At 38.5% G+C, this 23265-nt stretch overlaps 2 protein-coding genes across 5 annotated transcripts; one reads left to right on the forward strand and one right to left on the reverse strand.

Moving 5' to 3' along the window:
* Positions 1 to 110: 110 nt before the first annotated feature.
* On the reverse strand, positions 111 to 5891 carry dnase2 (deoxyribonuclease II, lysosomal). The gene is made up of 7 exons (XM_057339314.1): positions 5603 to 5891; positions 5199 to 5310; positions 4276 to 4435; positions 3372 to 3459; positions 3120 to 3284; positions 1629 to 1841; positions 111 to 1034 (listed from the first exon to the last, which is right to left on the reverse strand). The coding sequence occupies exons 2-7, from the start codon at positions 5291 to 5293 to the stop codon at positions 652 to 654; spliced, it is 1104 nt and encodes a 367-aa protein (XP_057195297.1). The 5' UTR covers positions 5294 to 5310; positions 5603 to 5891; the 3' UTR covers positions 111 to 651.
* A 1304-nt stretch (positions 5892 to 7195) lies between these two features.
* On the forward strand, positions 7196 to 23263 carry si:dkey-33i11.1 (B-cell receptor CD22). Of its 4 annotated transcripts, none has more exons than XM_057341065.1 (13): positions 7196 to 7438; positions 7534 to 7590; positions 7753 to 8109; positions 10201 to 10458; positions 10531 to 10800; positions 11411 to 11680; positions 11871 to 12140; positions 15333 to 15414; positions 15495 to 15543; positions 15629 to 15727; positions 22579 to 22599; positions 22710 to 22811; positions 22925 to 23263. In XM_057341065.1, exons 1-13 carry the CDS (start codon positions 7264 to 7266, stop codon positions 22964 to 22966), a joined length of 2052 nt encoding a protein of 683 aa, XP_057197048.1. In that variant the 5' UTR covers positions 7196 to 7263; the 3' UTR covers positions 22967 to 23263. The 4 variants fall into 4 exon arrangements, with proteins under 4 accessions (XP_057197048.1, XP_057197046.1, XP_057197045.1 ...); XM_057341063.1 differs by having other exon boundaries at positions 7197 to 7438; positions 7759 to 8109; positions 22710 to 22834; XM_057341062.1 differs by having other exon boundaries at positions 7198 to 7438; positions 22710 to 22834.
* Positions 23264 to 23265: the final 2 nt, after the last annotated feature.

Below are 23265 nucleotides of genomic sequence, written 5' to 3' on the forward strand. Positions count from 1 at the left end.
TGATATACTTTGAAGTACCACAGTATTAACTGTAAGTCTGCAGTCCTTTTAGCACATTTTTTATAATAATCAAAAAACAAATGCAAAATATGTAAACAGTTATATTCTGATTTATTGTTTATTTCTTGATATAATGTCAAAAAATGTTATACAGATGTGTGAATGAAAACATGAATCTGCACTAGACACATTTCAACCTAATTCCCACAATGCACCTCTGTTATCCCCAGTGAAAGTTCAAGAATGTTACTATTTTGCAGCACTACTGGCAGACATTACAAATCATTATTCATATGATAACGAACGTCATTATTTTAGCAATTCTGTTTGGTTTCTTTAATGATGCACATTTGCATTTTTAAATCTTCTGCATTTAAAAAAATAATTAATTAAATTATGATCTCGATAACATAAAACTATTGTATTAAAATAAGATTTACAGCAGGTTCTCCTCAAGCGACATGATTTAAAAGCTATAATCATAAATTTACAGTCCAATTGCACGTTATCTTAATTGTGTCCGTCACATCGTTCCATAATAAAAAAACATTCAAGTTATATCAAATCTAAATCATACCTGTTGACACCTACATCAGCAATCATTCTGCTTTTGTTGAAGTGTCTCATGAACTCATCTTGATCAGTGATATATCACACAGCTTTATCGCACGTCTGGACTTTACCCTCACAGGTCTCGCACTGCAGGGCGGCCGTACGATAGGCCTTCCACACCACAGCATCTCGATGACAAACCGTCCCCCCGCCCCTCTTCTCTTCCGCCTTGTCACGATTGATGTCTCCCACGCAGACCCAGCTGCCAGACGGTCCCACATACCCGCCGTCGGTACTGATGGCCCACTTAGAGTGGTCCGCCGTGGCCTTGAATGTGATGCGCTGGCCCGGGGAAATGAGATCCACGTTTAGGACTTCCCAGTTTGGAGAGCAGTCAGAGGGCAGGATGCCCGTGGAGCGACGCCAGAACTGCACCAGCAGGTTGGACTGCAGCGTGGGTGCCACCCAGGAGTGATACAGATCTGAATATGAATGGCACAAACAAAACTGACTTGACACAATGAAAATTCAGTCATATCTGACCTGCCCGGATATTGTTCCAAGCCCATACGCTGTCATTTCACAATAAAAAAAAAGAACTTCCGCTCCATTTATCAGTTTATTCAAAGTCTGTCTAGCTTCGAAAAAAATCGTAAAATATCGAAAAAGTACCATAAAAGTGTAGTTTTAATAATACTGTAAGATTTCCAAAATCTGAGTGAACCAATCAAAACAATCTGAAGAAGTATTTAAAATAATTTGCGGACCTTACTCCTAAAGTTCATCACGATTCTCACGCAAAGCTACTTTATGGCTGAAGCAATAGTCGATTTTTATGAGTATCTTTTTTTGACAAAAGAGTCTTTTGGGCTCTCATCTGGGTTTGCAACAATGCAAGGGCAACAACAACGCAAATAAACAACGCAAATAAAGCCAGAATTTGCATTAGGTTAACTATTTGTTTTTGTTAAACAAATGGGGCAACATTTTTGCTCCTGTAAAATATACATTTGACTGGTTGACGTTAAAGTGATGCTTACTTTCTCCATTACATCAGTATTAAAACCAAGCCTTACCATTGTCGAAGGATGCACCCTTTGCAAAGCTAATGAATTCTGTTCCAGCCAATGACAGGAGGGAGATGCTGCGATTGGCTGGGGAGGAGGAAGCGTTTTCCCATCTGCCCAGTGTATGTTTACAGAGCTGTGCCATAGCAGGTACAGCAGCGGCCAGGGAAGCGGGAATACTGCAGTCATATATGTGAGGCTGGTTGATTTTCAACTGCTCACCTGTGAACAATATTGCAAATTAAATTTCATTAATAAGGAGTGAATTTCTCCTAGACAGCTGATCAAATGGACAAAAATTACTTTAGACAGTCTCCAGTAATTTCACAATTGGCTCCTCTAGAGTTGTGAGAATTTAAAGTGTTCTCACATTTTAAAACAGATGTCAGAGAGATCAATATGAACTCACCACCTGATCTCACGGGAATTCGTAACTATTTTACTAGGTGGCTAATTGGTATGAATTTGTATGTTGCGAATCGTACAAAAACGTCAGCTTACTAGGAAAAAAACATTACTGAAGCCCCACCCCTAAAACTAACCTCACAGGCGTGAAAGCATATCGCACAAAAATGTCCGAACAACATCGTGCGAATTTGCGAATTAGCCAAAATCACCCACCACGTAAAATAGTTACGTTTTTGCCGTGCAATTGTGTTGAAACTCAATATTTCTCATCAAATTTCTCTAAAACATGAAAGATAAAATGTAACATTTTCTGTACCTAACATTAACAGTTATAATGAAAATTCACATGGTAAAATGGACAATTAAGGGTCTAAAATCTGACTGAACGAGCCATGTAGGCCTAGTAAAATAAAACACCAGAGACTTGTATATTAACGCGCGACATAAACAACAAGAAATGGACTATAGTTCGATTATTTACATCAATTGGCTGAAAATTTGCTGATTTCGATTATTATTCTTAATAAATGTAAATATTTATTAAACATTGGTGTCTTTTATCATAACGCCACTTGTATATACAGTATTTGAACTGGAAAAGGTATTTTGTGTTCTAATTCATTATGTCCTCAAAATATCGTCTTTTGTGTTCCACAAAAGAAAGACTCATACAGGTTTTGAATGAGATGATGGCAAATAAATGATGACAGAGATTTTATTTTTGGGTGAATTGTCCCTTTAAGGCACTCTGCTTTTCTTCTGACACCCACATCCTCTTGTAGCTTGCTGCTTTATTATTACACAACCATCTGAATTTTGATTTGAAACAAGATTGAATGGAAGTACACAGCAGCACAGCGGATGGTGTTGTCACTATGGTTACTGTGTCAGTTAGGAGGATCACTTTAACTGTATCTATGGAAACTGCATCCCATAAATACTCTGTCAAGCATAAAGCAAGGTTTTCATTATCACCGCACTGCATTAGGTAACAAAATATCAAACCAAGTGTCATCACATGCAAACCTTTTTACACGTTACATGATACATTTTTCTGATTTAACAAATGTGTTAAATAAACTGGATTCATACCGATCGTCTGAAAGCGCTCGAAAGGATAAGTGACACAGATAAAGTTCTGTCCGTTATTTATCCCAGAGCTGGGGTACGAAAACTGCCCATCTGTTTTGGGAGGGGGGAAATGAGGCGTGCTGTGAACCAACCAGAAACCCTGTTGTTTATCAAAGACAACAACACCTGCAACAGAGAAAGTAAACATTAGATGGATTCTCCCAAAATGTGTTTTTGAGTTTTTTATCTTTGTTTTTAAACAGATAACAGCACCTTTGGTGTGGCCACAGGTGCTGCTTGCATCTAAATGCTTCTTCTGTGGGGGTTGATCATTATATAAGATATACCCAACATCACCACCCTGAAAAAAAGTCAGCTTCATTTTAGCTTTTCTTAAGAAACATGACTGTGTGATCTAATAGATCTGAGGTGTCTGTGAGGAGCATGTGATCTCAAGCAGTTCCTCTTTAATTGTGAAATACTTATGTGCACATAAAGTTATAACACACACACTTGAGTCTTGTCTCTAAAAACACATTTTGCACCATCAACCAATTCCGCTTTTTCTCAAACATCTGACACAGATGTTCTATCAGCAAAAATATTTAGGATGTTCACTTCCATTTCTAGATCTAAGTTCTGGTTCAAATCACAGGCTGACACAAAGCTAATAAAAGCTTGTTTGTTTTAGAAATGTTTTCTTCGTGCATGCGTATCAAATCATGTAAGTCATGCACCTCACCTGATATTATTTACAGAGCAATGTGGGAAAGCAGAAACAACATTCCCTGGGAACGCACCTACACTTTATTTAAAAGCATCTGGCAAATGCATAAATGCATTAGCGATGCGGTGCAGTCGTTAGAGGTGGCAATGCGCTGCCAAACTGCATTTTAATGCGAGCACAGTCGGTTACGTTTAAAGTAAGTGTAATCAGATGGGACAAAAACCAGATACGTGTCAAAATATCAGATATGCGCATAACCGTGTAAAATTAGCTCTTCAATACTTCTTCAAAATGAGCAAAATGTGCTCTGTAAAATGACTCATGAATCTCTGAGCTAGAAAATTACTGGTAATGAAAATGTATGTTCTGCAAAAAGAAAAGCTTGTTCAAGCGAAACTGTGCTGGATTTTTTTTTAAATTTATACTTAGGTATAGAGAACTGTACAGTACCTCATATAGAGGCGCTAATGTTCTACCAACAGCACTTTGAGTGTCATTTATTAACGTCTTTCCATCAGCCCATCCTTCACTCCCTGCATCCATGTACAAATACTTCAGCCCCTCCTCTGCTGGCATAAGATGAAGGTGTGGCAGTTTGTACAGGTAAAACCTGCACAAAAAGATGAGAATAGCGTGAATTAGAAACACATGATACTACAATGGAATATGATAAAAAGTACAAACTAGCAAATCAGCGACTACAGTGACTCGAGAAACAGTGCAGTACGTGCAATATACACAGTTGGCAAATAACTAAGCAACATGATGATTTAAAAATTTAAAGGGCTATTAAATAAAATAAATAAATGTTTCTCAGGATCAAAATATTTTAAATCGTGTACACTTAAATGTTTGCAATTAGTTTGTGGATAAAATGTAACTGTGCCAAAATATTCTTTTCTTTCATTAGATAAATGTATTTGAAATGTATGACTTTGACTGCATAATGAGCAGCCAATAAGAGCCCAGCATAGATAAAAAGCATCTCAGGGTGAGACCCCATAGTAGCGGGTTAATAAAATGCTTCAAATTCAAAGCAAAGGATCAGCAATGAAGATGCCAATGAGTTCTATGAGTTTAATATTCTTAAACGTAGAAGAAAAGTACTAAGAATGCATACCCTAAACTTTTATACAGTAGCAAAGAAAGAGTTCAGTACCTAAATCTGTGAATCCTGGGCCGGTTGTATAAACTGCTTAGACTAGTCCTAGAAGTCAACTCATTTTTTTTCAAGACTGGTCATAACCATAATGTCAATGACTTAAAAAGGTAGATTGAGCTAACTGAAATATATGAAAAGTAAGACTGATTAGCCCTAACTACTATCCTTAGTTGTAGTACATGTAATAGGAATGTGTGTGTAATAGACAAACCAGTCAACAGGTTTCCCCTGATCATCATAACACTGAATGGGAGACGCACCTCCTCCACATACATGTAGAAGCAGCAGCAGAACATGAACCAACATGATGGAAATGAAAGAACCTGTACAGTTTCATAAGTCAGAGTTAATCAAAACACTGGAAAAACAACAACAACGTAACATAGTGTCTCTGCACTATTGATACACTGTTACAACTGCATGTTAAAAGTCAAAACTGTAACTTTGTAATGTAATACTTTATTCTAGTCAGTAAAGTAATTGTACTGTTTAAGTACATCAACGTTATGTAGTGGTCTAACAACATAAACGGTCTCCACGGACAGTACGACTGATCTCCGAACAGCTGATAAATGACACTCAGTATTAAAGTATTGACAGAAAGGTTAACTTTACCTTAGAAGAGGACAGTACAGCTGCAGAGGTTGAACTGTAAATTCATGTCACTCCATCTGAGAGCGAAACTTTTCAACGCGGATTTGGAGTTCCTGTCACATGTAGCAGGTTGCTTCGTTTCAGTAACGTGGAAATAAAATAAGTTTAAGAGGGTCATGAAAACGTGCTGTCCTTAATCGGTCATATACGACGGTTTTAAATTTTCTTTAGTATATTTAAATCCGTGTCAATTTATGTTCCTCAACATCATTACTTGTGTGATGATCCAAACAGCCTATGCGTTGTCAGGTGGTACCAGTTACTTTTCTCAACGCTAGTCAGGATTAACCAATCATCGTTGTCTATGTGTTGAATAGGGCGTAGATTTTTAGAGACCGTTTCTTTGTTTTCAGTTGTATACCAGGTACAAAGCTTAAAATTAACGTAGATTTCGTTTACAAGTCAACGCAAATGTTTAAAATTAAAAACGCGAGAGAATGGGAGAATTTTGCTTTGTTGTGCGCCGCAGTGCGCCACCTAGAGGAAGCACTTTATTACGAACGGAACAGAAACTAAACACCGGAAGCGATTTGACCAAATGTTTCTGCCTCGTGAGGTTGTGGTCTAATTTGCATTCATGAGAAAACTCTACATTAGTTATGTATCGCAATGAAGTAAAATAAAATCGAAAAGATTTGGCTCATAAGAATAGTTTATTGTCTCTTGTATTGCTGCCACCCTTATTTATTGGAGTCTGTAATTTTTATTGTTAATAACTTAATATTTTACAATGTTCAAAATTCAATAGAATAACTTTAGTTGTCTAGAAATGTAGGGTTTAAGTGTTTTTAAAAATATTTTGTTTCGTTCAGATGTCAGAGCTTCACTTCTATCGTCATACCAGAAGAGGTCGCTTTAGTCTATTTTATCTGTAGTGACAGACATTTTCTGGATGTCTGCATTATCCTACACACCCACTTTAGGTCAGGTCTTGGAGTGCTCTATTAAACAAACCAATGACTAAAATAAAGTGTTTTATTAGGAAGACATCCAAAATGTGTAATGTGGTGTCTTCCAGAACAGGGCTTTAAACTACTACTATACGCTTTTTCTTTAGCCGGATGCAAAACCCCTTTTAAATTAAACAGACCCTTAGTAACAATAACTTTCAAGTTGCAACTTGGTCCTTATCCTTAAAACAAAACATACTCAAGACAGACAAATGAGGCTGACACCTAAAAAACAGCCTCACTGTCTTAAAAAATAAATGAAGAATTGATACTATAATGTCCATATCCATGTATAATTCACAGTTTGAATTACAGATTTGGGATGATTGTCTTCGGCTAGTAACCACTTAACACTATCTTGCAAAAGAAATGCTTATGTAAAGGGCCTGCTTATTAAGGTAACAGTTAAATGTGGTTTTGAAATCAAAGTAAATGATGTAATTCATGGTTTTTAGAAGTAAATCATGAAAATGAAATCTCAATAATAAATCACAGTGATGTGACTGCTAGCTCAGATGCCCTTAACGACTTTGTAAGGGATGAAGGGTATGTATGTGGGTGTCAGCGACTTGTGGTTATTGCTCTGTGCACCTTGCTGAAGGTGGAGTAGAGTTTCACTGGAGACAGACCCAGAGTTCAGATGCTCAGAGAGACGGGGCATAAGACAGGCGTATGCCAACCACATTCACTTCTATTCCTTACCAACTTCTGCTTTCTTCGGCTCAGCGTCCTATGCTGTGCATCTGTTCATCTCTCTCTGATGGCAAAAATCTCTCATCAAATGTGTGTTCCATACCACAGGCAGCTTTGAGTGCTACGGAGAAGACAAACATCATCAAAAAAACAGGTACCATTATGAGCTCATTCTCAATGATTAAAAACTATGCTATGTCATTATAATAAAGTTGTTTACAGTGTTTTTTGCTTTTACAATGGGACAAGGCTCCAGATCTGAGATGTGGAGAATTGTGACCTTCATTTTCTCTACGGCTGTGGCAGGTAACAATTTTGGATAGATATATAGATATTGCTGATGCTACCTGAGTGCCCTTGGAACACAGGTTATGTTGTATTGATCTGCTATGCCCTGTTTTTCAAAAACAACATTCACCCAAGTATGATCAACGCTGGCCTCTATCATTATTTTTCTTTGTTCAATAGGAGTAGGGGCCGGTACATGGCTCATCTATTTCTCCAGGAAGGACATCTGCGTTTGGGCAGGGACTATAGTAACACTGCCATGCAGTTACGACTACCCCTCACCCTACAGCTCAGCACAGGTGATGTGGTTCCACATCTCCGCGGACAGCATACGGGAAATCGCTTTCCATTCTGACGAAAATAAGATGAGTCCTTCGTACAGGGCCAGGGTCAAATACATGGGGGGCTACAAAAGATGCAGTTTACAGATCACAAACGTGAAGCTGAGCGATGCAGGAACGTACCATTTCAGATTCGAGACCGATCACCAGCAGGGCAGATGGACGTCACCTGACTCAATTAGTCTTTCCGTCACAGGTGAGGTTCACTTCAAATGTGAAGAGTACGTTTTTAATTTGGACGTTTTATTGGTTTTGATGTTGCAATGTTGGAATCTTAAGTTTTAATGTGAAAATTTTAAGTTAGCCATCCGTAAATAGAGGGTATGCACGTGTCGTCACTTTCCCACGTGAACACGCCAGAACACGCCTGCTTGAGTGGTGAAACACTGGGCAAAATGAATGGTTACAATATCAGGAAACGCAATTCCGCGCAACATTTGAGTGTCTAAGAACACCCGATTCCTTTGTAAGTCATAAGGTAGTCGTAAGCATCGCCGTCGAGTCCAGCTGCTTGTAGTTTCAGCAAATAATTGCGTGTTTTAGTCCCGGTTTTTGCTCCTCCTATTGAATGCAGCCATTTTGCCTTAGTTTTACCACTCAGGGGAGCGTGTCCCGGCGAAAGTGACGTCAATGCATACCCTCCATTGAGTATTTGCAGAGCGTAAATGCTGTGGTGTTTTTCAGTCGTCAGCTTCTGGCAGTGGCACCAACGTGAGCTTGAGGGCGGGATTACTTGTTTTTCTGAACCAATGGCAGACCACAGTCCTGCGGCAGGGCGTGTTTGGGGAAACTGTAGTGAAGTTTGCACTATATTCAGGGACGCACATAAGTGGTGCGCAGGTGCGCATGCGCGACCAAAATTAAAAATGCTCTCTGTAAATAAGTTTAGAACGCTCATTTGCGTACTGACTTGGTTGAAAACTTTTGATGCACAATCACTGTTTTAGACCGACTAAATGTAATACTGGATAAGATTTCCGTTTGTACTGAATGCTGCCAAATCTACTGATATGTCGTTTGTTCCCGGTGTTAAACGGGACCTGGGTGTAAATGATGAAAAACGGAGTATTGGTAGCTCCGCCTTTGTTGGTTCTGCTTTCGTTACTAGAGAAGCACGCGGCACGCGCAGCCTCTGTGAATGTCTGGAACTGCGCTGCACGTCTACCAAAACACCGCTTCTCTTAAACTTTATAAAAGGACAAGCTGTTTAAACTTGACACTTGCACGCAGCTTGTGTTTCTCTATGCTATACTCGATCCTAGCTCCGCACCGCAAGTCTCCATGTGCGTTCGCGAGCGCACTTCCCAGCAACCTGCCAAAAACCAAAAAGGTTGTCGTTTTAGGTTTCAAAATTGGTGTTGAAAATTAATATTTACTAATGTAAAAAGAAAAACAAGAAGAAATACATTATCATTGTATTTTAAGTGTACTTTAAAGTAATATAAATATAGTATTATCCCACTTTATTATTTTGTTTATTGTTCATTAAAAAGTAACTACTTTTTTACTTTTATTTTTAATAGGTAAATATAATTTGTCACACTATGTGCAATGTGAGCACCAAACCAAATCTCCAGGTGCTCTCTTGAGAACCAGATAGAAAAACTTATGTGCACCCCTGACTGTATTGATGTTTCGCAGAACGCAAACTATGGCTTTAATAATATATATTATAGAGTATTTAAATGGAGCCGTTCGTAAGTTGTCTTTTCGCAGAGTGTAAACTAGAAGTGCAAGAATGCTGCAATTTTAAGTTTATTAAATTATTTATTTATTGAATAATAATTTAATTAATAATTCTTTAAAGAGATCAAAAACGTTTAGAGAAATCAAAACGTTTTTGTGCCATTTAATCAGGAAAAAAGGCATCTCTCCGTTCACTTTTATGTGTTTAAATAGCGGCAACGATTTAGTGAAAGCCCTTGTCGTGAAATGGATCTCAACCAATAGGTTGAGTTTGGGGGCGGGATTACATGTTTTCCGAACCAATGGCAGAAGTTTGCAGGGCGGAAGTGGCGATAAAATGAGTTAAGGTGTGTTTGACTGTGCAGTGCACTGTTTGAGAAAACCTTTTTGGAGAGGATCGATATAGTGGCATCTGCGAAACAAAGTTTAATATTATAATAGCCCAAACTTATGGCTTTGGTTTGAAGAAATTGATTTGATTAAATTCGTAACCCTCACCCGTTTATATAATACCTCAAAATACCCTAATGTTATTACTATTGCTTTAAATCATAAGGATGTGTCGTGTACCGACTGTGTACAAATCTTGTCTTGGTTACAGAGCTTCAGGTTCACGTACATCCACCAAGAATAGGCAACATGTTTGCCGCCGGAGAGACCGTGTTCATGAGCTGTGTGGCCCAAGGTTGTGCTGCCCCTGGCAGGAACTTTGCCCTTTATCGGAATGGGGTCAATTTAGGGCAGTCGAGCAAGATATCAGCCATCTACAATTTTGACAGCCAGCATGCAGGTACCTACACCTGCCGTCCAATACCCCCTCAAAATGTCCAGTCACCTGGTGTCGTCCTGGCTCTTGGCTGTGAGTAAAAACAATTCTGCTGCTCAAAATGATTTTCTATTTATAAATATAAATGATATATATATCTTTTAGATGCTCCCCGCTATACCACAGTGCAGATCAGCCCCCGGGAGGCGGTGAGAGAAGGCGATTCAGTGATTCTGACCTGCAGCAGTGCTGGAGCTCCGCCAGCAGAAAGTTTTTCTTGGTATAAGGAAGGAGAAAATAGCAGGGTGCCGGACAGCTTTAAACCTGAGCTGAGGTTGTGGAGTTTGGACTACAGGGACCATGGAGAATACTTCTGTGTGGCCCGCAACCCGCTTGGGACAGGCCGGTCCAGACCCGTTTTACTGAACGTTACCTGTGAGGCTGATCAGATGCTGCTTTGAAAATATGTGTAGATATTTTTTATCTAGACAGTATAAACTTGAATAGGTTTCTTGCAGCTTTGCAATCTGTTGTGGAAATGTCACTCTATTTTGGTCAAAGAAGGCACCAGACATTTGAACTTTCCACTTGTCCCATTTCCTATTTTTCAGTCTTGTGAGCTGATGTCTTTGTGAGTTAGAAGTTTCTTTTACTGACTGGTTCTTGTGTAATCGCTTGGGTTTACTTTTGGCAGGACATTATGTCACACTGTCTGCCAACCTCCAACAGATCAAAGTTCAAATCAATGTGCATTTTTAAAGCATATCGGGAAACCACATGATGCTCGGCTACGAAAGAAACATTTGCACAGATTCGTGAAACTAGAACATCCTGTTTTCACTTACAGTAACAACAAACTTTTTGGATTATTCAGGGCCATCTAGTTGTTTTTAAGATCACTTTTTAGAGGTTTACCTCAAAATATTTACCCAAGGAAGCAATGTTTTGGTAAACCAGAATGTTGCAATTTTGTATTATATTGTCTGCGAGCAATATTGGGATTTAAATTATTTCACATTTGGGATTTAAAACATTTTGCTTTCAGACTCCCCAAAGAACACAAGAATCCTGACCAGTCCTAAAGGAGACTTCATGGAAGGGTTTGCTGTCAATTTGACATGCAGCACCAACGCCAATCCTCCCGCGGAGAGATACGCCTGGTATAGAGTGAACGGTGGTCAGCCCTGGACCAAAGGCACTGCTCAAAATCTCACCTTCCTCAGCGTGCGTTCCCACCATTCTGGACAGTATTACTGCACTGCATGGAACGTGTTTGGCATGGGGACATCGGCCACTATTACCTTTTCAGTGCTGTGTAAGTTTATTCCAATTGTGTGAACTTAAACAGCTCATATTATTGTAAAGTTAAATATTATGTAAATATTTTCAAGATAGAAGTATTTACGTAAATGAGGCCTAAATTTGAGTTAAAAAAAAAAGGTGCAGTCACTTAATTTCTACATCTCACATTCTGAACCTTTGTTCTGACTGACCTCTACTCTCAGACGCCCCCAAAAACACCTCTGTGCTGGCTCGTCCCTCCACCGTGATCGACGCGGGCAGCTCGTTGACGCTGACCTGCAGCAGTCAGGCCAACCCGGCGGTGGAGAACTACACCTGGTACCGGATCAATGCAGCTGACGCCTGGGAAACTCGATCGGGTCCCAGCTACACCATTCCTGAGGTCAGCCTTAGAGCCAGCGGGCAGTACTACTGTGAGGCCCGCAACCGCATCGGAGCGCATAGCTCCCCTGTTCTCACTGTCAAAGTTCGAGGTTGGTGCGCTACACAGTGTTTGTTTGTTGAGCATCAGATAAACAAATGTTCTATAGACCAAAGTATAGTATATGATGTGCATGTGTTGCTCATGATCCGGAACATTCATATGCTTTCATTGTTATGGCTACACTCAGTGACTTTGATTGGAGGTTGCTGGGTGGGTGTTTGTAGGGAGTGGGGGGGCTTGTTGGTTGTGGTTCGGAGCGTTTCATTTGTTGGGACTGTGTGGGTCTGGTCTGGTTGGTCTTGTTTTGTGGTCGATGTCGGACAACAGAGGAATAAAGTTAATTATGCCATTACTACTTTTCCCTGGTTGTTCATCTGTTGTCTGTTGTTGATCACAGAATGAGACCGGGTTGGACCTGCACGGTTTCGGCGGGTGGGGCTTCCTGGGTCGCGGCTCGTGGGCTCTCCCTGTTCTTCGTGGACGTTGCTCGGTGGCTTTGGTCGGGGTCACTGAGTGCAGCTATGACACGTCAGAGGAGATCTGGCCCTCCCGGCTGAGCCTGGTTTCTCCCGAGGTTTTTTTTTCTCCATTTATTCATCATTGGAGTTTGGGTTCCTCGCCACAGCAGTGCAGTGTTGGCTTGCTCACCGGGAGACTGCATTTATTTATTCATTTATTTATTAGATATTATTTATTATAATGATCTTGCTTGGTCTATACACACCATGTATGGAGGACTAAACCTGCAAAAATTATAAATAAATGAATGTATAAATAAATAAATATATAAACGAATAAATGTAATAATATGAAAATAAATACAGGAATGAATGGTTTGATAAAACAAAATAATTCGTTTTAGCTATTATTGATCTTAGCTTTAACTTTTCTTTTCATTTTTTAAATTGATTTATTATTTTTTGTGTCCATTTTTAATTATTTTTAATTATTATTATTTTTTATTTTTAGATTATTTTATTTATCATTTCCTTTTATTTTTACATTTATTTATTTATACGTTTATTTATTTTTATATTTATTTATTATCGCATGTATTTATTTCCACTTTTATTTATTTATTCTTGTATTTATTCTTACTTTTCTGTGTCTTGTATGATAATTAGATGGGTTGGTCTTGCCTACTATTGGTTCAGCGTAGATTGAAGCGTTTGATCGATTACTCTTGACTTGTTTTGGACTAACGTCACGTCACTCACTGATCGTTTGCTTCGTGTATAACGTTAAGTAACTATGGCGGGCGCACAATTAGCTAGAGAGTTACAGCATTTAGCCAATGAAGTCGATAACCATGCATCAAATGACTGTGTGTCATTCAGATTAGATGCACTTATTGATGATTTATTACAGATTGACGGCGAGATAAATGACAAAGTTCTCCCTCGGTTGTTAGCCTCTTTGCAGCACATTCAAAGTCTGTGCGAGTCAGAGGGTGCTATGGTGGTGTTACAGTTCAACTGGTGAAAATCATAAAGCACAAAATGTAATAAGGTTTAACTACACAGATGAGCTTGTAAACCGAAGTCGCAAGCTAACGCTTTGTCAAAGTGATAGTTATAAGCAGCCTTTCGGTTAGAAAAAGCGTAAAGATTTAATGTAACATGATGTAACATAATGTAAATGAATTGAGACATAGTGAACTTAAGTCACAAGTTAACACGGTAGTAATGAGCATCGTTCTTTCACTACAGGGGCCATCAAATGGAAACCATTCCTTCTAAAAAGACGTGGTTACTAAACGGTACTCGTAAACTACATTCCATAAGAGATAAATAACACAGAGGTCACAAGTTAAAACGGGCATATTCCCTTGATTCATCCAGCTGCATATTGTTGTGTGACATCTTGATATTATTGCAAAGATCCGCAGCAGCTAGCATTGCGAAATAGCTTAGTGTGATTGTTACCGTAGTGACACGCTGCCTCACTTTATTGTATGGGTACGAATCCCGTGTCAAATCGCTTTATTTATTTTTTCACCTCGCTTCAGCCGTTACGGGCGATCATACCAATAATTTGCAATCTTAACAAGAATGTCAAAATCATGTAACAAGAAAGTCTGTGTTTATTAGACATCTTAATATCAAGTCGTCTTGTGCTTTCAGAATCGACGAATCTGCTGAGGTCGTTCATGCACCTCTTTGGCAGAGGACCTGTAACCGGAACTTGGTCACCACCTTAGCACCCCCTGACTCGCACAGATTTTGAAGAACTTTGTCATTTATCTCTCCGTCAATCTGTAATAAATCCTCAATAAATGCATCTAATCTGAATGACACATAGTCATTTGATGCATGGTTATCGACTTCATTGGCTAAATGCTGTAACTCTCTAGCTAATTGTGCGCACGCCATAAACGTTATACACGAAGCAAACGATCAGTGAGTGACGTGACGTTAGTCCAAAACAAGTCAAGAGTAATCGATCAAACGCTTCAATCTACGCTGAACCAATAGTAGGCAAGACCAACCCATCTAATTATCATACAAGACACAGAAAAGTAAGAATAAATACAAGAATAAATAAATAAAAGTGGAAATAAATACATGCGATAATAAATAAATATAAAAATAAATAAACGTATAAATAAATAAATGTAAAAATAAAAGGAAAGGATAAATAAAATAATCTAAAAATAAAAAATAATAATAATTAAAAATAATTAAAAATGGACACAAAAAATAATAAATCAATTTAAAAAATGAAAAGAAAAGTTAAAGCTAAGATCAATAATAGCTAAAACGAATTATTTTGTTTTATCAAACCATTCATTCCTGTATTTATTTTCATATTATTACATTTATTCGTTTATATATTTATTTATTTATACATTCATTTATTTATAGTTTTTGCAGGTTTAGTCCTCCATACACCATGCACTGTGCTGTGTTTTACCTTTCTGTGTTTTTCTTATTTGCTCCTGTAAAGCTGCTTTGGAACAATGCACATTGTGAAAAGCGCTATATAAATAAAATTGAATTGAATTTCATACGCATACAGCTTTCCTGTGGCTCAGTGGTTAGAGCATGGCACTAGCAATGCCAAGGTCATGGGTTCAAACCCAGGGGATTGCACATAGTCAGAAACAAATGTATAAAACAATGCAATGTAAGTCGCTTTGGATAAAAGCGTCTGCCAAAATGCATAATAATAAAAAATCATAGGATTGCAATGTTTTTGGATTTAGTGTGATAACAATACATTGAATTCACTGTATGTCCAGGTCGACTGAAGGTGATAGCATTGGCATCTGCTGTGGGCGTTTCTGTGGCGCTGATCTCATTAACCGTGGTGGTCATGATCAGGTGACTGTTGAATTACACATGATAATGGTGAAAATTACATCTTTTCTGATCTTACACACCATTTAATGTTTCTTTTGCAGTAAAAACATGCATCGTGTGGACACTGAAAATCTCACAGAGGATAAACAGGTCATTAACTCTTAATTTTTTTTACACAAATCTCATCAAAAACACTCTTATTAGAAATTAATCGAATGTCTTGCTTTCAAAACAGCGTTCGCCAGAAGGTGATTTACCAGCAAGCGAGACTTTGTTCAGGGAGTCAACTTCAGAAACATTTCTTCTCAAGAGTGCAAAAATGTCAGACATTCCGGTAAGTTTTCTTTGTCCGAGCAAGGTTATTAAAGTTCACTAATACTAAAGCTATTAAACATTTCAGGTTATTGAAATCGAAAAACTAAATTTCTGTGGCAACATTTTTAAATGGAGTTTATTTAATTTAGTTCGGGAGGAGCTTGATAATGTAATCCAACCAATCAGCGCAGAGTAGACGCTATATAAAGCCGCCCCTCACCTCTGTACATAGTTGCCAAGTCCGCTTATAGTACGCGACCTTGGGCTTCTTTTTCTGTCAAGTTGCGTTAAAAAATCACTTGTTGCGGGTTTTGGGGCTTATTTTAAAAAATATGGTTGCTTGTTCTGAACCTGACAAGCAACTTTGTTTCTTTACATCTATGGTCGCTATTTTGTTCAATCCATTAACACTGTCTGCTCGACAGTAGGCTTTTTGTACTACATGCGGCAGAGCATAACATCACAGCACCGCGAGAGCTATTTGAAAGCATACAGAGACGTCTACTGTCTCATTACTCTCGCGGTACTATGATGTCACGCGCCGATTGGTCTGCGCGGCGCCGCAGGAGGTCACAACCGATCTAAGCACGTAACACAACATAGAGAAGCCAAGAATGCTACAGTGGTCTCTTCACGTAATCATCGGCGCGCTTTGGGTAATCGGAGGTAAATATACTAAACAGATGAAATATTCACTTAAAGATAAAAAGCATTTTATAACCGGGCTACATCATTAAACATGTTAAAAGTGTAGATCTGCGCGTTTGGCTACACAGCGTTATTCAAGCCTAAGCACGTGTGAATAGCGTCATTTGTCCTCAAACACACCGCCTCCTTTCCCCTACCAAATAAACCAAATGTATTAAATCTGTCACGATTAGAATGAAATGTGAAAATGAACGAAAAGTGTTCAGATCTGATCATGGTGCAGCAAAGGGGTAGGGAGGGATGACCCTATTTATTAGGCTATAAGGTAAACATCAAACATTTTTATTGTATTAAATAAATGTATTGATCATTGCAGAATATAATTTAAAAAAGTATACATCAAATGCATATAGTTCAGTTTTACTTTATTATAAATGTGTGGCTGTTACAGCTACGTTAAGTGGTCATTATATCTTCTCCTTTTCCATCTCTCCAGGCCTATACTGCTCACATCAGAGATTTGCAATTAATTTTTGTAAAATAATTTATGTTTGTGTTTTTCAAACAGGGTAGTGTCAGTTTAAAATGACCCAAGCTCGTTAATTAATAAGAAATAATTGATAATAAATTACATTGATGATCATGAATAATGTTGGGCTTGTTTTGGGCTTGTTTTTGGAGCTGCAGTTGCTTATTTGTCTTGCAAAAGTTGGCAACACTGCCTCTGTACCATGACAGTTTTGCAGGATCCCTCCTCCACCCCATCGCCTCACTCGTTTCTATCCCAGTTTGAAGGGGGAAGTACTCTGGGTTCGGGCCAAAGTTCCGAGCTTGGAGCCCTTCCCTCGGACAGCACGCCAAATATACCTTTTTATCTTACCTGATTACATGTTAATGCGAACTCGTTAATTTTCATTTAGTAGAGGCATTACATTTTTTTGGAGTATCCATTGAGATAAATGCATTATAATATACCTAACTACGTCTTCAGATGTGTATAAAGACATTACATTACCTTAGAATGATCTAAGGCTGTGCCGATAAACGATATCATATCGAATCGCGATAGAATGTATTTCAAAAAACGATGATAAACTATTGGCATTTTGACTCGATATGGATTAATCTTACAGTCTAACAGAACGCAGAAATAAACGCAACAACCGTCAGTCAGCGTGCAGCTTTTATCATGCGCGTCAATGTACAAAGTCCATTTCATACTGCACTTGGCAAAGAAAACTCGACATGAGGAGGAAAACATTACTGGAAGCGGAAACAAAGGTGAAACTGACCTCGAGTTGTCATCACGCGGTTTATCAAGTGTCTTATTTTTTTCTCAATCGCCGGTTAAACAAAACAAACTTGTGGCGCAATTGCAAGCGAGTTACTTCGAAACTCAACCACAAACGTTTTTATATCCATCGTTAACATATCTGCTAACATGAGCTGGTGCTTATGAAACAGCAGCGCTGCCCTGTACAGATTAGAGATGTAATGAAGTGAGTTTGTGTGCACATTAAAATATTGAACCTTGTATGTAAGATGCCTGCATGATTAAAGAAATGTACTACAGTTTATGTGAGATGTCTTTAAAGCTGAAATTCAACCTGAATGATGATAATACATGACGACAAAAGCCTTGGCTCGCTAGAAACCTTGTCAGATATCAAGCATTTTCACCCCAAAATGGCAGACGTGCTGTTTTCTCTCAAAAAAGCACCAGAGTTGCTCCTCTTGGTATCTATACACTTTGGGGGAACGACAACACAGGTATGGAAGGCAAATCCTGCCAAATTTAAATAAATTAATTAAACGATGAAAATGAAACCAGATTAACAATTTAATTATACATAACTGTGCGCACAATATGTGCCAAAATGAAAATTTCATTTTCATTTTTACACTGACAATGCGTTGTCCCTGTCAAATTCAAAAAGAAAATGCAATTGGTGATTTGACATTTCATTTTCACTAAAATCTCGAGGCAAGACTGCCAATATGAAAATGAAAAGTCAAATGTAAAAAAGAAATTGCAAAAACATTTTTTACAAAGGTTTTATTAATGTTCACGCAATAATACTGACAAAATTAAAATGTAAACTTTGATTTTCATTTTATTTTCTCTTCTCTTTTATTTCGTTTTCATTTTCATTTTCTTGTTCAAAAGTCATGCAAATTACATGTTAATCAGTGGGTGTGGATGCATTACTGGGAACGCCCACAAAAACGTCATATCCGTTTATCCGAGCGAACGTGTGTAGACCTTGTCAGGCGCTTGGCCGTAGCTCTTTGTAATGATCACGATGACTGTGCCTGGTGCAATACCGAAAAGTTGTAGTGTGGTGTTCTGCATCTCTGATAAGTTAACAGACGTCTGAACAGACGAACAAACTAAAGCATTGGAGAGCCTGTATCTCTAAGCGAATTGTCTGCGCACCACGCGCGTGAGGTTAAACACACCTTATCAACCTCAAACCGAACATTACGATGGATTCTATTGTGCTGAGAAAGATCGCTTTGTTTGTTTTCTTAAAAGCAGTCACAGTGTAATGATGATAGCGTGCTCGGGTGCGGATAGTAATGTACAATGTGAGCGCAGGTCAGCGGCGGAGTGGGGACAATCGCGCTCCGGCATGTTTCAGGGCACGCTAGAGATACAGGCTCTCCAATGCTTTAGTTTGTTCGCCTGTTAACTTATCAGAGATGCAGAACACCACACTACAACTTTTCGGTATTGCACCAGGCACAGTCATCGTCATCATTACAAAGAGCTACGGCCAAGCGCCTGACAAGGTCTACACACGTTTGCTCGGATAAACGGATATGACGTTTTTGTGGGCGTTCCCAGTAATGCAGACGCTCATCCACACCCACTGATTAACTTGTAATTTGCATGACTTAGAACAAGAAAAAGAAAATGAAAACAAAAACGAAAATGAAAATGAAAATGAAATAAAAGAGAAGAGAAAATAAAATAAAATGAAAATCAAACTTTACATTTTAATTTTAATTGTGTCAGTATTATTGCGTGAACATTAATAAAACCTTCGTAAAAAATGTTTTCACATTTGCCTTTTCATTTTCAAATTGGCAGTCTTGTCTCGAGATTTTAGTGAAAATTAAATGTCAAATCACCAATTGCATTTTCTTTTTCAATTTGACAGGGACAACGCATTGTCAGTGTAAAAATGAAAATGAAAATAAAATAATTTCTTTTTATTTTTCATTTTGGCACATATTGTGTGCGCAGTTGTGTATAATGAAATTGCTAATCTGGTTTCATTTTTGCATTATCTGGCAAGCCTGATAATGGTTACCCATAACGAAGTGTACCATACTACTGTACCGAACCGTACTGCTCAGTGGAAATGAGGCATAGGTTCACTGAATACATTGAATGAATCCCACTACTCGAGCAAGACATTATGTATTGCAGCGTTATGTATGTGCGCAGGTGCTCACTGCTGAGCCAATAGTGTTCGAATGTACACAGTAACGGAGCCCTTTCATTGATTGAATGAACACTCCCTTTACTTAACGAGTCAATTGATTCAAAATGAGACTGAATGAACTGGTACATGTTGTTCATGGCCTAATATCCTCTGTGCTGCAACAGTGCATTAATTTAATTGAATTTTAACTGGTTAAAGGTTAACTTTTGTTAATAAACTGTATTTAAAATAGATTCTTTTAAATACAGTTTTTAAATTAAATATTTATCGAAATAAATATCGTTATCGATCAATATAGAAAAACTATCGAGTTTACTTTTTTGCCATATCGCCCAGCCCTAGAATGAGCTATTTCTATCTACATTCACCGCAGGTCCCCTTACATGGACTTCTTCATGTTGTTTCTACAGTAGCTCTAAACGGACAAACTGCTCCACAGAGCGCATTTTGTATATACGTTATCTCCTTCGGCAAATTATTATACCCCTGTGTTTAAACGTCATCCACTAATTTCTTATATTTCGTGCACATTTCATATTGAAACTACTTACCTTAGCTGGTGATGTGACATGTCTCTCAATACACAGTAGGACAGTATGCCTAAATTTGAAACCACTACCATGTCATAAAATTCCATCAGAGCCGGTGTTCTGCCAATTTATGCTACCCATAAATTTGTGCTACCCTCGTGTTGTGATTGGGTTGGGGGAGGGGTTATTTAGGTGTAAGGGTTGGGTTGGGGGAGGGGTTAGTCCTGTTTTGTATGGAGGTAGCAAAATTTGATAGGGATGCATAAATTGGCAGAACACCGGCCCTCCATATAAGCGAACTAAGCGGCTGCTTAGGGCCTTGCCGCCACTAGGAGGCCCCCAAGAGCACATGAAATTACAGCTTTTTTTGTGATATATTAACGACAAACATCCATTTTCTCACGTAGGGCCGTACCCACAAATTTTTCTGTGGTATGCGTCAAAATTTGTGAAATTACGGACTAAACGCAACATTGCAATTTCAAAATAAGTGAGGTGGCCAATCAAAGGAGAGGAGGCGGGAGTTACTGATTACAGAGCTGAGCAGTGACCAATCAAATCAAAGACGACGGAGCTACCGTCTCGTCTTCAGCTGTAGTTCTGCAAGACGCTTTAGTTTTGAAGTTGAAAGAGTGCTGTGAAACACACGACATACTGTAAGTGACTAAAGACATTTAATATTTGACAACTGTTTAGTGTTTAACGATAAAAATGTTGAACATCCGACAGTATTTACTGATGCAAACAACAAAATGCTGATTTAGATGAAAGTTATGTAATTAAAGTAAAGTAAATACTAGGGATGCACCGAAACGAAAATTCTTGGCCGAAGCCAAACATGATATGAAACACTTGGCCGAAGGCCGAATAATACCGAACACCGAACATGGTTTTTTGCATTTCTTCTATTTATTAAGCCATTTTTTCACTATTGCACAAACTGAGTAGTCAAAATGTGCTTTTTATAATTTGTCTGGCTTTTCAATAAAATACAATACAACTTAATATAAAATTGAGCAAAACAAAGTAAATTCAAACAAAAAATTGAGCCCTCTCCCTTCATGAATAGCCTATATTAATTAGGCCTATAACTGACTGCTAAAAGAATGTAATGTAAGTTACTCTGTACCCCTACAACAAAACAGTTCATTAAAAAGTGTCATTCCACATTAGGCCATAAGCTAAAAATACGAATAAACTAAAACTGTTGGATTATTATAGGCTACATTGCAAAATGATTTGAGAAAAAAAAACATCCAATGCAAGCAATTCTGACGGATGCTGATGACTGACAACCATTTCAGTTCACGTCTCTCCTCCAAACTCCGCCCACAAAAGCTGACTGTTCTCTCAGAAGGTGCACAGAACATACTTTGACAAGTTGTTTAGTACAGGGAACTGTGCGCACGCGACCACTGTATGATGTCAAAGGATGTCGCGTGCAGCAGGGCTACTGTCAGACAGCCCGCTTCCGTCTGAAGTAAAGTTACCGACCGGTAAAGACGCTTTCATTCGGAAATTTACTTCCGTGCGGCAAGTCCCGTAAATATGTCTTTCTCTGACACTTTAAAATGCTCCACACACGCACACACACACACAGCCAAAATGTTTGCGGCAGTAATAAAGCACACGCGTTTCTCTCTCTCTCTCTCTGCGCTGGTTGCTGCTTGATCGTATCACGAGTCATGTTCGGTCAAATTTATTCGGCCACTTCACATATTCGACTGAACTTGCGTTTTTTGCTATATTTGGCCGAACATTTTCGGTGGCCGAACATTCGGTGCATCCCTAGTAAATACACTAAATAAATAGAAATTAAATCATTCTCAAGGGCTGTGTGGCTTTAAAAGGGTGTTTATAGGTTGTGGTTAAAATAAAATAAAATAATTTTTAAAATTGATTCTAAAATTGGAAGTAACGAAATTATCAAATGTTTTGACAATCAAAATACTTTTGTAATGCAAGGTTTATGTGTTTTTTATGACATTCCTACATCCCAAACACAGCTACAACTAATAGAATTGGGTATGTTAGGTTTAAAGTATGTGTGCAAATAATCAAACATTGACAATAGTCGATTGTATTGGGGGCACAGGGGGACCCCAAAATAAAATTCTGCTTAGGGCCCAGTAAAGGCTTGGGCCGGCCCTGAATTCCATTTTGTTGATTTGGTCATTGTCTGTAATACACTATTTAGGACTGGTGATATGTGAATTGAATGGTGCCTTTGTTTGTTTCAGATGGTTGTATTTAAGCAGCAGGTAGGCAGTAGACAGTGAGGCAGCTTACTAGGTTTTGGAACAGAGCCATAGTGTTACCAGTGAAGAAACCACAGGATATGACACATTGATTTTATTTTGTGTCTGTTCAGGAGGAGCCAGAGGAGGTGTATGAAAGCAGCCACCCCTCCATCGTGCCCCTGAAAGAAGCCGCACAGACCACAGAGGAACCCGGAAAAATCGACTACATTACGGTGCATTATTCACGCATGCCCAGGTTAAACACAGTTAAACGATTTATACGTGCTGGTTTGTATCAGTCCTATAGTATTGAGTATTGCGATGTTGTGCTTTTGTTTATTTACAGTATGGACCAGGTGAAGGTCACAAACATATCTCCAGATGGTGAGAAGAAACTCAAAGATGACCCCAGCGTTGTTTATACTGTTCTCGCCAAGCAGCCAAAACATGGGAGAGAATAATCTGGAATTTGAAACATGGATTCTGATCAAATACGTGATAGCCAGTGACAGTAATTTCTACATGGATTTTTAAACCTAAAGCATTTATGGACCATTAACATTATGTAGCTTGCACGATTTGACACTAGAGAATATGGGGTCGTCTTGAGCCAAAATGCATTCGATTTGTAAATTGTCCCCGGTGTTTATTCCAAATGCAATTGTTCAGATTAGAGATAAAGTTACA

Source organism: Triplophysa rosa, linkage group LG8, assembly GCF_024868665.1.
Source record: "Triplophysa rosa linkage group LG8, Trosa_1v2, whole genome shotgun sequence".
Taxonomy (NCBI): domain Eukaryota; kingdom Metazoa; phylum Chordata; class Actinopteri; order Cypriniformes; family Nemacheilidae; genus Triplophysa; species Triplophysa rosa.

Excerpts from the sequence above, each read along its gene's own strand:
- dnase2 (XM_057339314.1), bottom strand. The coding sequence starts at position 5,293 with ATGTTGGTTCATGTTCTGCTGCTGCTTCTACATGTATGTGGAGGAGGT. Across the intron at positions 3,460-4,275 it reads CATTAGCGCCTCTATATGAG|GGTGGTGATGTTGGGTATAT; the intron begins GTACTGTACAGT and ends ACTTTTTTTCAG. Across the intron at positions 3,285-3,371 it reads CACCTGTGGCCACACCAAAG|GTGTTGTTGTCTTTGATAAA; the intron begins GTGCTGTTATCT and ends TCTCTGTTGCAG.
- si:dkey-33i11.1 (XM_057341062.1), top strand. The coding sequence starts at position 7,264 with ATGCCAACCACATTCACTTCTATTCCTTACCAACTTCTGCTTTCTTCG. Across the intron at positions 10,801-11,410 it reads CGTTTTACTGAACGTTACCT|ACTCCCCAAAGAACACAAGA; the intron begins GTGAGGCTGATC and ends TTTTGCTTTCAG. Across the intron at positions 22,600-22,709 it reads TGGTTGTATTTAAGCAGCAG|GAGGAGCCAGAGGAGGTGTA; the intron begins GTAGGCAGTAGA and ends GTGTCTGTTCAG.